The 16,604-nt window shown below is 44.0% G+C and overlaps 1 protein-coding gene across 1 annotated transcript; it reads left to right on the top strand.

Moving 5' to 3' along the window:
• The first annotated feature begins 284 nt into the window (after positions 1-284).
• On the top strand, positions 285-15,415 carry GRAP2 (GRB2 related adaptor protein 2). Its single transcript, XM_058420312.1, has 7 exons — positions 285-391; positions 3,405-3,496; positions 6,261-6,380; positions 8,062-8,230; positions 10,206-10,337; positions 11,692-11,811; positions 14,772-15,415. The coding sequence occupies exons 1-7, from the start codon at positions 314-316 to the stop codon at positions 14,949-14,951; spliced, it is 891 nt and encodes a 296-aa protein (XP_058276295.1). The 5' UTR covers positions 285-313; the 3' UTR covers positions 14,952-15,415.
• Positions 15,416-16,604: the final 1,189 nt, after the last annotated feature.

Raw genomic sequence — 16,604 nt, 5'->3', positions numbered from 1 at the left:
GCTCTGCGTATGTTTTTCCCTTGAGATTGCTCTAAAGAAAGAGATCTGTTAGAATAAGCGTACACTATTGGTTATTTATACTTCTGACTCCAGCTAATTATAGCCTCAGCCATGCCCTCTCTTCTACCTGCTTATGTCGTCCATGTCTAGTAACTAATGGCTGCACATAGCTGGGGCATGCTTCTCCACATGCAAATCACAGCACTGCCTATCCGCTTTCCAGAGGCTGGACACCACAGTCCCAGTAGCTCATAGATGCTGACACGTATCTGACATTACTTCTTCCAGCTTTGCTCGGCCCCCAAGACACAGTATGGAAGCCATTGCCAAGTTTGATTTCACAGCTTCTGGAGAAGATGAGTTGAGCTTTCAGGCTGGGGATATGTTGAAGGTAAGTACAGTCCCCAGCTTGACTAAACAGCATTTCTGAGACTGCTTCCAGATCTTTCTTGTGCTTCCATTTGCCTTGACAAAACAGATGAAGACACATCTATAAACTGGGATACAAATGCAGGATACTCCTCTCCCATAGGGTTTGCAGTAACGCAACAATTCCCAGTTTACTTGAGTCTGTGTCCACTTTCCTTGATTTTTTTTGTCCATAAACTGTGGATTTAGTTGCCCTGCAGTCCTCCGGTAGTCAGCAGGGAAGGGTAAGTACCTTTGCTGGGGGGGCATAGATCAAGATCTTTGGTGACAGATTTTGAGGGTCCTGTCTGTTTCATTGACCAGGTAAATCATCTACAGTCACTACACTAGGATGACTATGTCTAAATGCAGGTAGGATCAGTTCTGTCCAGAAGGATCGTTGTCTTCCTTACTTCCAGCCCTTGAATTGTTTAAAAGATAACTCTTATCCATTATAGAATTTATAGCTATCTTTTTCCTGTTAGTAATTATTGTTAGATGCTGCAGGGATTTTAGGCAATTGCAAATAGAAGAGGAAAAGTCCATGAGACAGACTGTTATGCACATAATGGAATAGTTTAAGAGGTCCTGTCTAATAAGGTTATATACACCCTTGCAGGAATTTAACAATGGCAGAAGTAGAGTTGATCATATACAATACAGAGTTCTGGAAGTCTCTTTAAAGTTGATTTGTATGTTATGATAGAACAGTTCTTGTTAATGTTACCAAAGTCCCACAGATGAAGTCACTTGAAGTTTCACCCTATTTATCCACTTCTCAGCCCCAGATGTTCTGTTTCATTGAAAATGCCTGAGTATTACTCCTCCCTAAGGCCTTAACTCCTTTACTGTCCAAAGGGATGATGTACAACAAAAGGATATAAACCCTTGTTTGGTGAGGAGCCTTTGCAGCCCTGTGTGCAGTCACAGATATTCCAGTTAATAATCAGATATTGGGTCGCAGCCTTGCCTTTTCCATCACCACCACTTTTTATTTTATTGGCCTTTTAATTCTTGGCACTTAGACAAAGTTGATAGCATCCAGAGCTCATTAGTACGAAATCTTTCCAAAGAGCTGTGAGAAGCTTCTGGAGGAATCACTGCCTCTCTTCAGCACAGATAAACACTCTTATTCTTCCTCAGTCACTCCCTACTATCGCATGACCTTTATTGATGCCTTTTTTCTCAGGAGACTTCAATCAAGTCCCTGGCTGGGGTGGTGGTGTTGGCCAGGTCACTTTTCTTTCTGTTCCTCAGTTTCCCTTCCCATAAAATGATTACAAGCTAGAGCTTCCTTTCAAAGTACGCTGGAAGCTTCTGATAAAAAGTGTCAACACTACACACCAATTTTATTAGTAGTAGTTGTCATAGAGAATTCACTACCAGAAAAATCAAACTGCCTCTTGTTTTAATTCCTTGAGGTAGGCAAAACAACACCTTAGCCACCCGAGCTGTTGAGCAGTAAATCAGCCTGAGTAACAACTCTGCTCTGGCATAGACACACGTACATTCATACCCCATCATGAGCCCCCTCGTGCTGCAACAACCTGCTGATTTATAAAGGAGATAAGATGAAGTATTGATGTAGAGATTACAAAACAGGAAACATGAAGCCCTCAACCAGTAGCAACAGGAGGAAATCCACCCTTTTACCCACCCCCCATCCTTCTCTGAGAGGATGACACACTGAGAGAAACCTGCCAGCTCTGCAGTGACAAACAGGTGGGTCTTTTTGGAAACCTCACTTCCAACAGAGCAGGGCCCAAGCATGAGCAGGACGTAGTTATCATCCCCTATGTTTGACCACAGCGGTGAGAAAAGATCCTTAACCCAGCACCCACGCATGAGGACAGCAGTGACTATATAAGTAGGGAATCCTACAGCTTTCTCTTCCTTAACTTTTCTGAATCCAAAAGTTTAAAAAAGGCCTACATGGCAGGGAAGGCAATGAAGATTTGGCTCCAGAGACAGTAACATCCTGCTGCCAAAACTAAGCAGTTAAAATGTGCCTTAGGCTCCCAAAACCACGAGATTGGCTCACAAAGTAAGTATTATTACTGTTAACAATGGATTTTAAATCAAGTGTTTCCCACGTGCCTTTTCCTTTTAAAACTGTCATGGTTCATGCTTTTAGGCTCCTCTCCAAAACCAGAAAGAGAGAAATATGGTCTATTTCATACAGCATAATCCTGTCCCAGGAGTTGGAATGTCAAACAAAACACCGAAGACCACATATTTGCAGTAAAATCCCAATGTGGTTGTATTCCTATGCTCTCTCCTCTAGCTTAGGGCTATATCTTAAGCCATCAGCCACGGTGTCATAAATTTGGGCCCTCCCTGGTCAGCAGTGAGGTTTCCAAGGACCATTACAGTTAACATTAATGTGAGCACACTTGAAACTGCTCCAGTGTGTGATGTGGACTCACTTCCAGCTATCCTGCAATCTCTTAAGTATGATAGCGTCTTGAAAACACTTTTTGCCTCCTTCTTTTATCTACCTTGGCAAAGCTCAGTGCATCTGAAGAGTTAACCCACTAAATAATCTCTTGTGAAATGACAGGTGAGAGCAAATGGTAATATCTGTAACATGCACAGATACAGCTGCATACCCCTCCATACCCTTATGTCAGAGGAGTTTTCAGAGATATTTTCTTCTTCCCTTGTGAATCTGAGATTCTTTACCAACTGTAAAAGGCAGCACAGAGAATAAGTTAAACTATTAAGTTATTCAAAGCTGAATGCCAGAGATTGCACAGGACAGGCAGTCAGACAAAACGGTAAAGTTAACAAGCAATCTCTCTAATTCTGCTTGGGTTTTTTCATTGCTTGCTTGCTCTGAAGTTCTCATCAGCCACTAACCTTGTTGCACTGTGGGTGGGGAGTAGAGAACGTGTACTATTTTCTTTTATTCTTACAAGATATTCCAGGTTTCTGCACGGGTCTTGGTCACTTTTGCCTTTCTCAGGACACACATTTATTCCATTTCTCCATTGCAGATTTTGAGCTCCCAGGAAGAGTGGTACAAGGCTGAGCTCAGAAGTCACGAGGGCTATGTTCCTAAGAAATTCATTGATTTCCATGTTCCCCAGTAAGTGTGACAGAAATGGTGTCGCCACCATCGCATATTTCCACCGAGTGTTGTCGGGAGCCTGTTTGTATGCGCACACAGAGGGCAGGACAGGGGAGGTGCTGGGCATAACATCCTACACTTTGGAGCTGGCAAGGATTGCCGTAATGCTACACACAGTTCTGCCAGCGCAGCGTGTTTCTACCCCAAAGCGTCCTCTGTTCTTTCGGAGCTCTATGGACCTCGATGATCGCTGTCAGTCCCAAGTGACCCTTTTGTTACTGCTGCTCGGAGGGATGCTGCGATGTGGCAGGAATTGCACTTAGATGTCCTCAGAGAGAAGATAGTCATGATATGAAGTCTTGGGAGCAGAGAGGCTAAGCACAAAAGGAAGAGCAAGAGATATTTCTGGAAACGAATTATAACAAAAAAATTCGACTCTTAGCGACATTGACTCCCTCTTCCCGCCCTGCCGCCTTCGCATTCCCTCCCCCCGCGCAGTGCTTGTGGGTTTCTGTCGGTGCACTAGAGGTCAGCATAGCGCTGCGCTCTGGGACAGCCGGTGTCACTGCTGCAGCGGCGGGGCTGCGCGCAGACAGCGCCTGGCCCTCCGTCTCACACACACACGCACACACACACAGACACACAGACACACACAGACACACAGAGACACACACACAGGCACACACACACAGACACAGACACAGACACACACACACAGAGACACACAGACACACGCATACACACACACATACACACACGCACGCGCACACACACACAGGCACACAAACACACACAGACACACAGACACTCACACACACACACACAGACACACACAGGCACACACACACAGACACGCACACAGGCACACACACACACACACAGACACACACAGGCACACACACACAGACACACACACAGACACAGACACACACGCATACACACAGACACAGACACACACAGGCACACACACAGACACGCACAGGCACACACACACACACAGACACACACACAGACACAGACACACACGCATACACACAGACACAGACACACACAGGCACACAGACACACACAGGCACACATACACACAGGCACACATACACGCACACGCACACGCACACGCACACAAACAGATCTGTCAGAGGACAGGCGTACCCACATTTCTCTCTTCCCGCTGAGGACATGGCACTGCGCTTTCAGAAAGGACTGACGCGTGTTGGGGTACATGTTAAATGTGGCCTCCAGCCCTGTGCTGTAAATATGGCAGTGCATGGGATTTTTTACAACCTTTCAGCTAGCAGAAATGCTCCCAGAACCACCTCTCATTGTCCTCTTTTGTCAAAAATGCTGCAGCATTTCAGGGGTGAACAAGCAGAGCATGTGACAAGCCCAGTACCTGTGGTAATGAGCTGGTGCCCTGAGCAGTCGTACTGGGAGCACACAGGGATTTTGAGGTTACAAATAAGTGCCTCTGTCCCCTTTGGAGGTGGCACTTACTTTTTGGACATAAGCCAACCTGCCTGGCTGAGCTGAAGGACATTATTAGTTTGCTGTGCAAATATGGGCTTGTACTTTTGGGCCTCGGGGTGATGAGATCTTCCAGTCAGTTGTTCTTGTTCGCTCTTTCACAGGGCTGTGTCATCACTCAGGAGCACTGGCAGCTTCTTTTTTTCGCACACATTTTTATCATGTTACTTTCTCTTTGCAAGAGTTGCGAAGAAATATTTCCACTTTGACGCTTTTCTAAGCACCGGGTCTCCACTTTGAAGCAGTTCAGGCCAGATGACAGAAGCAGATGTAGGGAAAAAAGCTGCCTCCTATCTTTGATGTATTGTTTTTGCCCATCTTTTTCTTGTTAAGTAATCATTGAGACTGTTTGTCAAGGCTCTTTAAAGTCTGATTTTTCATTGCTAATGATACATAGGTAAGCTGTGATGATAATAAGGAATTCCAAAGTGGAAATGACAGATGCTAGGAAATTAACAGTCCTTAATTTTAATGCAATACAGGCAATTAAGTATTAGGTAAAGTCAAAGACGGTAGACTGTAGATAGATCTTAATAGGTGTGAAGTGGATGTATGCAAATGTACGTGATTTTTTGTTTCTCTACTGAAAAATTTCTACTGACATTGTGTTCTTTTACTATTTTTGGTGACTTTCTCATTATTAGTCCAGTGCCTTATGCTGTTGTTTGTTATGCCTGGCTAAATTTGTGTAAGCATGCTTGTGTATTCTCTGCTTCTACAATTTTGTGGTATTGTAACTCTTGCAGGAACCAATTTATTAGTACTAAAATTTCCATGGCTTGGTTCTGCTAAAAATTTATGTGTGTTCCACGCAATATATCCATCATAGCCCAGTAATTTTCAATCAGTTTGCCAAAAAGCAATTTGATGTGTATGTCTGAGAATTATGTGTGCATATATATGTATACATACATATATATGTATACATACACTATTTAAGATTTCTTTGGCTAACACCTTATTGTACTGTGTCTGTAATAACAGTTTCAGCTGAGTATTGCTTCTTAGCAGACCAAAGTTTACACTGTTTTCTTTGCATGTACATGTTTTTACTACTCCAAAAAAATGGTCTGCATCCATGAAACCCCTGTACCTAGGCATATACACAGCTACTAGGAGTAGCCATGTGGGCTCCTCTGATCCTTTTGTTTTCTTCACTCCACCCTGCTTATTCACATTCTCCCTACCCTCAAGTTTTTTATTCCTTGCATTAATTTACATCCTTATTCACATCTCCATGATTTGTCCCACTTGGCAGCTGGTTTGATGAGAAGATATCCCGCCATGAAGCGGAGAACCTTCTCATGAGCAAAGGAGTCGGCTGCTTCATCGTCCGAGCCAGTCAGAACTCTTATGGTGACTTTTCCATCTCTGTCAGGTATCTGCTTCCCACAGCATATTCCTGCTTCTTTTTCTGTTTATTGGTGTCCCTAGCCTCCTCTCATACAGACCCCTAATGTGATGTAGCCTCTTAAGAAGTTTGCGTGCTGCCAGTCACTGGTAGTGCTGCTGTGTTGGGAATGAGAACAAATTAGGCATCTGATTTCCAAATGTTTCTGCCTCTTTTCAAGTGAATGCCCCATTCCAAAGCTGCATCCCCTGGTGATTTTCTTTGAAAGAGCTACAGCAAAGCAGAGCAGTACAGGGAAAGTCTCCCACAGTGCATAACAAGTGTCTTCCATTTGTTTTAATTCCCTGACAGCTCTGGTTACCGAATCCAAGAATTCAAGTACTACCTATTAAGAGATTACTATTACATTGTTAACTTATTTCCCACAGGTCACTAAACAGCCATTGGACAAGGAATGGTTTTTCACTGCTTGCAGCCCAGCTGCATTTCAGCAACTTGATGTAGCCCAACATTTCTCAGCGCATTTGCTTCTAAGCAGAGCTCTTAAATGGTGTTTGGTTTCCCAATTTTCAAATAGTTGATAACCAGTTTTAAATTAGAGTCATGATTAACAATGTCTTTTCCAAGTGATAAGTACTTACTGATTCAGGCAGCTCAAAAAGTATCCAGGAGGAACATAGGAAAACATTCTGGTTACATTTGCACCAATTAACACCAACATATCAAGTACAGTCAGGCTCCTTCTCTGGCCCTGAAGCCAAGCAGCGTAGCAGAGGTCAGATCTGTGTGGCTACACCCTCTTCACCCCACCAAACAGAAGAGCTGTATTCAAGCAGCTCCTTGTGAACAGTTCCTGGCATGTTCTTGTGGCCCAGCACTATCTAAAGGAGAGCTTTTCCTTTTAAACCACAACCATGCTAACATTCAACAGCTTGGGACTGTAGCAGTCAAGGATAGCATTCAGTCCCTGCCTGTCCCCATTTAGTTTATTTGTGCAGATGTAGCCTCTGAAAAAAGTATTTTGTGTGCCTGGAGTTGCACAGAGCAAGGAGGTGGGTACCAAAACCAGATCACTTCTGGTGAAAAGAAGAATTGTACACATCAGACAAGAGGTGAGAGGAGGGGAGGTGCAAGGGCAATAAGCGGCAGAAGGTTGAGATTGTTAATTTGGCTTGTAACAGCATTGGAAAATTCCTATATTTTTTTCCTTTTGGATGGGGAGAATGGCCTGTAATAATGATGTTACACTAGATTTTATACTATTTTAAAGCTTAGTGTGTGGCTTCACATGACTGTGTCTGCATGTGGTGGCGATCCCCATGGTGTGTGAAGGTGTAATGCAGGTCTTACAGTCAATCCAGACTATTAACAGGACCTGCAGAGGCTGTTGTTAGACTAGAAGTGCACTTTTTCACCCTGGAAGCTCTTGTGGCCTTTATTTCAAAAGAGAGGGTTTAAAACCCTATGCTTTGTTCTGATAGCCCTCTTTGTTACTGGGCAGCCCTGGGGCACTCTGCATTTGCAAACTGCTGAGTCTTTTGAAATAGAGCCACATCTGGGTCCAGTACACACATGGACTGACATTGCTTGACTTTCCAGAAGTCTAGGTTTGGTCAAGCAAGAAGTTTTAGTACCCTTCTGGAAAAGACTTTTTCATAAAAGGTAAAAGTACAGTCTGTTTGATGATCTCTTTTTCTTTGGGATCCAGGCATGAAGATGATGTGCAACACTTCAAAGTGATGAGGGATTCAAAGGGCAGCTACTACTTGTGGACAGAAAAATTCCACTCGCTGAACAAGCTGGTCGACTTCTACAAGACAGCTTCCATCTCCAGGCAGAAGCAGATCTTCCTAAGGGACAACAGCCAAGAAGAAAAGGTAAACATAAACTGTCCTTAGGAGCTTCTCAGTCAGAAACCTTTCTGTGGAAGGAGTTCATCCCATGGGAATGTCTCAGGATGGGGAGAAGGACAGCCTCTCCCTGGAAACCCAGCCACATCACTACACTGGTGGGACCTGACGCAGATTTTTAGTTGATTCAGTGGTATGTAGAGTTGTATAACTGAGCAGAATTTTTTGATTCTTCAAATCTGAACAGAGATGTTTTGCTAAAGTTGTGCTAAGACCTCAGAGCTGAAATTCTAAGATGCCAAGGGAAGCAGGACTTACCTTATTGAAATGCCTAGATTTCCTAAGGGCACAGCTGAGCTACTAGTTTGTCTGTGCCTGGCACATCTCTCAAAGCTCCTTTGCTGTCAACTCACCCACCTGACAGCCTTGGCTATCAGAGCCTCTTAGCACAGTGGATGTGGGATCTGTGTGATCCAGATGTGTCTCTGGAGATACCCCAGACCACTCCCCTGCTGGATCCATACCTGGCACCTGACCTACCTACCTGCTCTGCAAATTCCCACCATGTGAATGTGGTGTCTTTCTCTACCTCAGCCTGTAATTTCACTGCCAGCTACAAAGTATTTCCCCATCAGCTCAGTGTGAGCTAAGGCATATTCCTCTTCCTTGAGGAAATGTCCAGCTTAGCCCACAACCAGAGCTACATAGCTGACTGCAGGGTTGTGACTGAGAAGAATTTGAGTCTGGTTTCTTAGTGTCCTTGCTCGCACCCAGAGTGCGACTACAACTGCAAGTTTGTCTGCTCAGAAGAATTATCCATCTTCTGCTACTGAGCAAACACAGTAAAAGGAATGTGGAGGAACAGAGTAAAGAATCTGGAGCAGTTAACCTGGCTGTTAGGAGCTAGAAAGTACTACCAAGAAGAACATAGCAGATTTGGGAACAAGATGTGCCTTCCGGGAAGGTATAGTCGATGTTTAAGAAGGCAAAGAAATCCCAGTCCAATTAATGCCTGGTTTTGTGCCAGGGGAACAAGCAAGTGACATAGCAGAGGCTGCTACACGTTGCACTACCTGTACTGGGAGCAAACATGCCTAGTCACTGCAGCAACCAAAGTCCTGCTTTACTGGGAAATGAACTATGATATTAAATTACCAGGATGTGCAAGTAGAGGCAAGGCAGAAAGTATGTGACCTGCTAACTACAGCAGTAAAGTTTTATAGGCTGCGTGTGGGTCATTCTTGCAGGCTCAGAATGAGAGATGATACATTTTTCAGTCTGAAGAATGGACCTGGGTTGTTGTCTCTTTCTAGACCACTCATACAGAGCTTTAAAAGTGCACTAGTAAGGTATTAAAGGATCTGGGAGCTGTAAGAGAGAGATCACAGTGATGAATCTCTGTGTCTGGGGAAGGAAAGAAAGACTATATGCATGTATTATCAGTATAACAACCTGTTTGGGCTGACTGTGAGCAAGAAGGGAAAGAGCTGCATTTGCTCCAAGATGCAAACAGGCAAATGAAAGAACAGAATTCAAGTTTGCTTTGGCAAACTCTCTGTACATTTTTTATGGTGATGGGCACAGCAGGGTATGTTTAGCACTCATCACAGTGGGGTTTCTGTTCACAATTCAAATTTTTAGATTCTATGGCCAAATGATGATTATAATAAATAAATTTCAGTGCAGAGACAAATGAGGTCTAAGGGCAGTATTCCAAGAAAGAGCTTGGCTCCTGTGCTGATCCTTACATCAGTAGCCATATTTTCAACACAGCACCTCCCAGTACTACCCTAACTTCAGATGAAGAGTGGCTATGGCAAAGATCTAAAATACAGGATTCCTGATTTGTTCTTCTGTTCAGCGGGGTGGGGTCTTTTATTTGAAAGAACGTCCATAGTAGTGGGTAGTGGTAGTGCTCTGTGTGCAATGATTGCACAGCTTTAGTCAAGGATGTGATAGGAAGCAAAACCTGACTTCACCTGTGTGATCTTTCTTTCATCAGGAGAGGTGGGGTGGGAGCCTGGAACGGAGAGGTCGGGAAGGATTCCACATGGGAGGAGCAGCTGGAGAAGATCATTCTTCTGTATCCAAGAGATATGTAGAGCATCCTATTCCAATACTGCAGCAGCAACAGGTACTACCAGGAACAAGGGGCTGGCACATCAAGCCCAGGCTTATGGAACATTGGCTTTTATTGTTTGGTAGCGAGTGAGCAGTCATTTTGTCAAAAATCTGCATCTCTCAGCTGTGCACACAAAAGAGAACTTGCTTCCCAGATGTTTCCTGCTTCTTCTCTCCATCTGCCTGGGACAATTTGTGTTGATATCACTGAGATGTGTGGTCTTATGGCTACTTTCCTTTGAATTTGATTTTGTCTCATTCTTCTTCTGATTTGGCTACTAAATTTATAGGCTTGCTTGCTGTCCTTTGCACTATGGAGCAGCCCAAGAAAAGGTAAAGTAGTGAGTCCTCAGAGAGAGTCAGCTGCATCAGCAGCACTGATGTTCCCCCAGCATATGGGACAGAGGAAGAGCAAGGAGTGGGCATGACTGGATCATAATAGCTCCAGATTGGCTAAACTCCCCTTGGCAAGCATGGCTTTTTATCTGTGAGTTAGAACAACCTTAGTTTTTCTCAAAAAATCTCAAGAGACCAAAAAAGCCCCTCTCTGATCATTTGTCCCAGCAGCTGTGAAACACAGATGAGGACAGTCAACTTTCAACTCCTAAGAAGTAAAATCCAAAACAGAACAGTCTAAGCTGACCTCTTCCGTGAAGGTCATTACTTGCAGAACTGGAGAACAGACACTTTATTGGAAGCAAACATCTAAAATTGTTTATGTGGGGGCTTGCCCCTGACTCCTTGCCCACTAACGACTCTTAAATCCCCTCATTTATATATCTCAGTATATATATGTGTCATGGGTTAATCTCAGCTGGCAAATAAGTACCTTGCAGCCCCTCAATCACTACTACTCCTGCTGGTGGGAGTAGGGAAAGAATCAGGAAAAAGGTAAACTCGTGAGTTGAGATAAGAACAGATTAATAATTGAAATAGAGTAAATAGTAGTAATAATAATAATAATTGTTGTTGTTGTTGTTATTTTCTATTTATTTAAAAGGAAATAACAAAAACAGAAAGAGGAATAAAACCCAAGAAAAAGAAGTGATGCACAATACAATTGCTCATCACCCACAGACTTATGCCAGTCCTTGACCAGTTTTTGGCCACTTCTGGCCAATTCCCTCCAGTTTATATACTGGGTATGATGTTCTAGAATATGGAATATTCCTTTGGCCAGGCACTGAAAAGTCCTTGATTTAGAGTGAGCCACTACTTAGCAACAACTGAAACATTAGTGTGTTATCAGCAGTATTCACTTACTAAATCCAAAACACAGCACTCTACCAGCTACTACAAAGAAAATTAACTCTATTCCAGCCAAAACCACAACAATGTGACTTTTTCTGCTGCTGTTTTCTTTCTAGGAAAGATATGGTGGGAGTCTGGACAGGAAAGACATGATACATAGACTAAGGGATCATGGCCAAGGAAGTGCAGGAGCTATGCAACGGAGACACACAGACCCACTGCACCAGCAGACAGCGGTAGGTGATGCACCTGGAAGGCCTCATCTGCCCAAGTCAGTGGGTACCTTAGGAATGGCCAAGCAGTCTAGACAATGTCACCTACATGGAGGTTGCATGAGAAGTGGTGTATTTTGCCTGCCAGGCCATGTCTTACAAGAGATTTCTGAGTCTCGGGACTCTATCCTAGCCACTTGAATCTGCCTCGGGGGCACTCTGAGGGTCAGACTACAGTGTTATGTGAGCATAGTTCTGGCAACAGCTCTCAAGGTCAGTCTTAGGCAGCCTCAGTGGAAGAGGGGACTTAGCATGAACTCAGCAAAATAGGCATCTGGGGCATTGGAAATGAGTGTAAGCTCACCCATGGATTTTGATCAAGCATGAGTCCAGTCCAGCAGAAGACATTTCTGAAAGCCTAGTGATTTCTTCTAGGAGAACTTCATGTCAATTAGTGCATGGGACTTTCAATTATCTTTGCCACCACAGCAAGGTGGTGACCGATGTCAGTAGCTAAACATGCAGTACATTTTTTAAGTTCTATAGAAAGCAACCTCATGACTCTGTACCATGCTACAGTGCTCCTCCTGTCTTGCAATGCACTTGTAATCACACTGTCTTTTTGACTTGATTTGAAAAGACAGGTGTCTGTTAAGGAAGGCAGAAGCCTCCTTTGAAATGGAAAATGTAAACCCACTCCCTCTGAATTATTATAATTTTGAAATTAAGGGGGTCTCAGGCAAAGATATGGGAATAGGAATAACAGTTCTTTACTAGGAAAATTAAAATAAAAATGCAGTAGTACAAACAAAACACTGACAGGGTCAGAATACAATCTGACACCCTGTGGGTCAGGTTGTTGGTAGCAGTCCAATTAAATGGTGGCTGCAGTTCTCCCGGAGTGACAGATGTGGTTCTGTTGGAGCAATGATCCTGTAGAAGGGTGTTGTTTTCCTCTGAAGGTCCAGTGATGGTGTAGACTGTTCTGGTCTTCCTCTGGGAATCTAGTGGAAAAAGGCTCTTGTGGTGTTCCAAATTTCAGATTTTTATACAGGTAGGAATGCTTGGCTCCTCCCTCTGGGTGGAGCATCTCAAAATGGGATGATGTAATTTTGTCAGTCATACAGTGAGTCTCAATGGCCCATTACCAGAAGATATCCTCCTGGAGGGGGGATGGGTAGAAGAGATAAAGAAATCTGTCCCACCTGGTTTTAACACCTGGCCCATTAATAGAGGATATCCTCCCCCACCCCCCCTCCCCCAGAGTTATGACAGATGGGTCATGGAAGAGGAAAAGAACATTGCTCCACCTGGTTTCGACAAATGGTAATAGAATGCATACTTCTGGTTACATCTTGCATTGCAACCTAAGACACTCTTCCATTCATTTTTGCTGCAGTCCTGAGAAGGCCTAAGATCACCCAGCTCTATTTGTCTGTGCCTGGCACATCTCTCAAAGCTCCTTTGCTGTCAATGCAGGACTCACCCACCTGACAGCCTTGGCTATCAGAGCCTCTTAGCACAGTGGATGTAGGATCTGTGTGATCCAGATGTGTGTCTGCAGACTCCAGACCACTCCCCTACTGGATCCATACCTGGCACCTGACCTACCTACCTGCTCTGCAAATTCCCACTATGTGAATGTGGTGTCTTTCTCTACCTCAGCCTGTAATTCCACTGCCAGCTACAAAGTATTTCCCCATCAGCCCAGTATGAGCTAAGGCATGTTCCTCTTCCTTGAGGAAATGTCCAGTTTAGCCCACAACCAGAGAACTTAGATCCGGGTAGAAAAGAGAAGGACAGCAGACCTGTCTTAAGTGTGAGTGAAGAAGAACAGATTGGATTAGGAGATTTGGAACATATTTAAAAATAAGGGCATGCCCCTTTTTTTTCTGGCAAAAGCCCTGGATCTTTATTGTAATCCAGCTTAAAATATAATGGTTTTTATCTCTCAGAAGTTATGGCAATGAATTACAACATGCTTTTGCCTGCCACATCTCATCAGTGATGTAGACACCACAAATCCAATTATAGGAAGGTCTATATGTCCAACCAAATAACTAGGGGCCAGGTCTAAGAAGGGCCCTGAATGGAAGATTTATCAAAAGTTAGTCTGCCTTCAGACAGATCTCTTCATCTGTCCCTGCCAGATATACCTCCTAAATTATCCATGCCCTGTTGTGCGGATGCCAACAGTTTCCCAGAAAGAAGCCCAAGCTATGTCTTTTAAAATATAATTTCTGGCCAAAGTGGGAGATTGACTGCAAAGTCTTAAAAAAAAAAAAAAAAAAATCTAACCATAGTGCACATTACAGTGCACACCCCAAAAAACCTGATATACCCAAACAGCTGCTAAATCCTTTGGATCAGGGGCCTGACCTTTGAGAGAGTCTGAAGAAGGTTTAAGACCCTCCCCTATGCCCCAAAATGCCTGAAAGAGCAAGTATCCTTCTTTATCCTTCTTTACAATGTTGTCTACTCTGACCTGTGTACTGGCTCTCTCAGTGCTCAGCTGGCTGAGGACACATTTTGATACCTGTACCAGCACCTGGCCAGCTCTCTAGAGCCATTCCCTAATAGTTACAGCCCAGCAGGTCTCAGGCAGGAGTCCTTCTGTGCTCCCATAACTGGTTTCAGGCATGGCTGTCTTGGCTGCCCTTACAGGACAGAGGCAACAGAGCCAGGAGAACACCATTTCCTAAGGACCTGCTGTCAGTCTGACTTTTCACCTTATGGTATGAGTACCCACAAATACACTGAGGCCACTGAGAAACCAAACACCATCTCTTGGTAGTCCCAGTAAATTGGTCCCTCCTTCCTGGCATCTTGGCCACTTCCTGGTTTAATTACAAGTTGGTCTAAAATTCAGCACTGCTTGTCCTTGCTTAGTGAATGTATTTACTGAGTATTAAGAGAGGTGACAGGAAGATGATCTTTAAAATCCTGGCTCCTTTTTCCATGCCTGTCTCTTCTCTCCTTTCCAGCGAACACTGTGGGTCCGTGCCTTGTACGACTTTGATGCTATGGAGCACGATGAGCTGGGCTTCCGCAGTGGAGACATCTTAGAGGTCCTGGACAGCTCCAACCCATCCTGGTGGAAAGGACGCCTGCGTGGGGAACTGGGTCTCTTCCCTGCCAACTACGTCACACCAGTGCTGCTGTGAGGGCAAAGTATGGCCCAGAGGGCTGCGCTGGAGCTGCTCTTCTGACGTGACAGGGACAGAGAAGGAGTGCATCTTTGCTTGCCACCAGGACATACATTGTTTTTTGCTTTGTCTTAATTTATTGGCAATTGATCTTTTGAAATGTTGGTATGAAAGAGAACCTTTTGAAGAAGAATTTTTTCCCCCCTGTTTTTCACAGGGGCAAAAATCTTGGACTGTTCATTGAGACTTTGCTGGGCCCTCCCTGCCCTGTCACCTCTTTAGCTAACTATTGATAACCTCCTGCAATTAGGTTTATTCTGTGGAAATGTCCCTCAGGAAAGTCAGGCTTCAGGTTAATTTCAAGTTCAGTATTCAGGTAGCCTTACCCCTTCATCTTGGTTCTGGTAGCAGTCATAATCTCTTCAGGCTCCATTCCACCTTTCTTTCAGAGGCAGGTGGGTCACCCAGGTGAGTTGAATGATCCTTGGTAACCACATTCACCCTTCAGTTGGGGAAGGAAACTGAAGGGGCTTTGGGTTGAGGCAATCTAGAATTTTCTTCACAGTTTCTGGTTTACCCATCTCATACTGTGTGTATGGACTATATGGATATACCAGGTGAAGGGGAGGAATCCGGTAAGCTTTTGTATAAACATACAGGTGGTGGAGGTATGGGAGGGCGAGAAGCTTTCTTTCCTTCTTCTCATAAGCCTGCTCTTCTTTCTGCACCCTGTAATAACTTACCCATTTTCCAGCTGCTCTTTTAGGTACCTACACTTCAGCTAGCCTGATTAGAGCCAATCAGGTCCTTCAGCTAAATCAGTATCCACTGGATTGGATAACAACGAATGTCCCTCACTGGTTCCTTTTGTAGAACTGAACTGGGGAGGGATTGGAGAGGTTTCTTTGGTTTGGTGGCAGAAGTTCTTTCCCTGGGAATTTGCTGTGTTGAGGATCACCATGTACACAGCTCTGGCTTACTAGAGAAATATCTCATCCAACAGGTTGAGCTGTTATTTTACAGTATGCAGAGAATAAAGCTGTAACCATCAAATAGTCTGTTCTCTGTTCCAGTTTCTTTTGGATAAAATAAGGTAAATGAATAGGTTTTCAAATAACTGCTGAGTGAATGCCCAGATGTGATAGAAATTCATTGCAAATGTACATTACCTGTCCCCTTCACAAACCCTGTGAAGGGGAATCTAGTGCACAACCACTGCTCAGGCATCTTGATATTAAACAAGCTGCCTGAATTTTTCACAGCATGTGGGACCTCAGCAGCCAGCAAGGAGAAGTGATGACTTGTCGTTATTGAAAAAGAAAGAATAGGCAAGTGAATGTCACCCTGGTTTTTCTGAGTTTTTTAAAGCCTTCTACTTGTTCATAAGATGAAGTCAGTTTCTTTAGTTTCTGCACAATATTAGGAGCAGATTTTGCTTTTCTCACACATGGGAAATATAAACAAACCTTTTGTTTTTCATTCCCTGTCCTTTGTTTACATATTTCTAGCCTGAAAATAATTGTAACTGACAGCTGGTCTGGCCACTGGGATGAAGGTAGTAACCCCAGAAGCCAATCCACAGCCAGACCCACAAATGTATAAAAATGTAAGAAATAAACAGGCTGGGGCTCTTGGCCCTGCTCTCTCTCTGAGGAGCAACTCTGCCCTGCA

This window comes from Hirundo rustica, chromosome 4 (assembly GCF_015227805.2).
Source record: "Hirundo rustica isolate bHirRus1 chromosome 4, bHirRus1.pri.v3, whole genome shotgun sequence".
Classification (NCBI taxonomy): domain Eukaryota; kingdom Metazoa; phylum Chordata; class Aves; order Passeriformes; family Hirundinidae; genus Hirundo; species Hirundo rustica.
This window is presented reverse-complemented; position numbering and strand designations above follow the sequence as displayed.

What these genes read in the sequence shown, in the direction of transcription:
- GRAP2 (XM_058420312.1), top strand. Translation starts at nt 314, where the DNA reads ATGGAAGCCATTGCCAAGTTTGATTTCACAGCTTCTGGAGAAGATGAG. An exon ending in GACTTTTCCATCTCTGTCAG is followed by an intron (nt 6,381 to 8,061) that starts GTATCTGCTTCC and finishes TTTGGGATCCAG; the next exon opens with GCATGAAGATGATGTGCAAC. An exon ending in ACAACAGCCAAGAAGAAAAG is followed by an intron (nt 8,231 to 10,205) that starts GTAAACATAAAC and finishes TTCTTTCATCAG; the next exon opens with GAGAGGTGGGGTGGGAGCCT.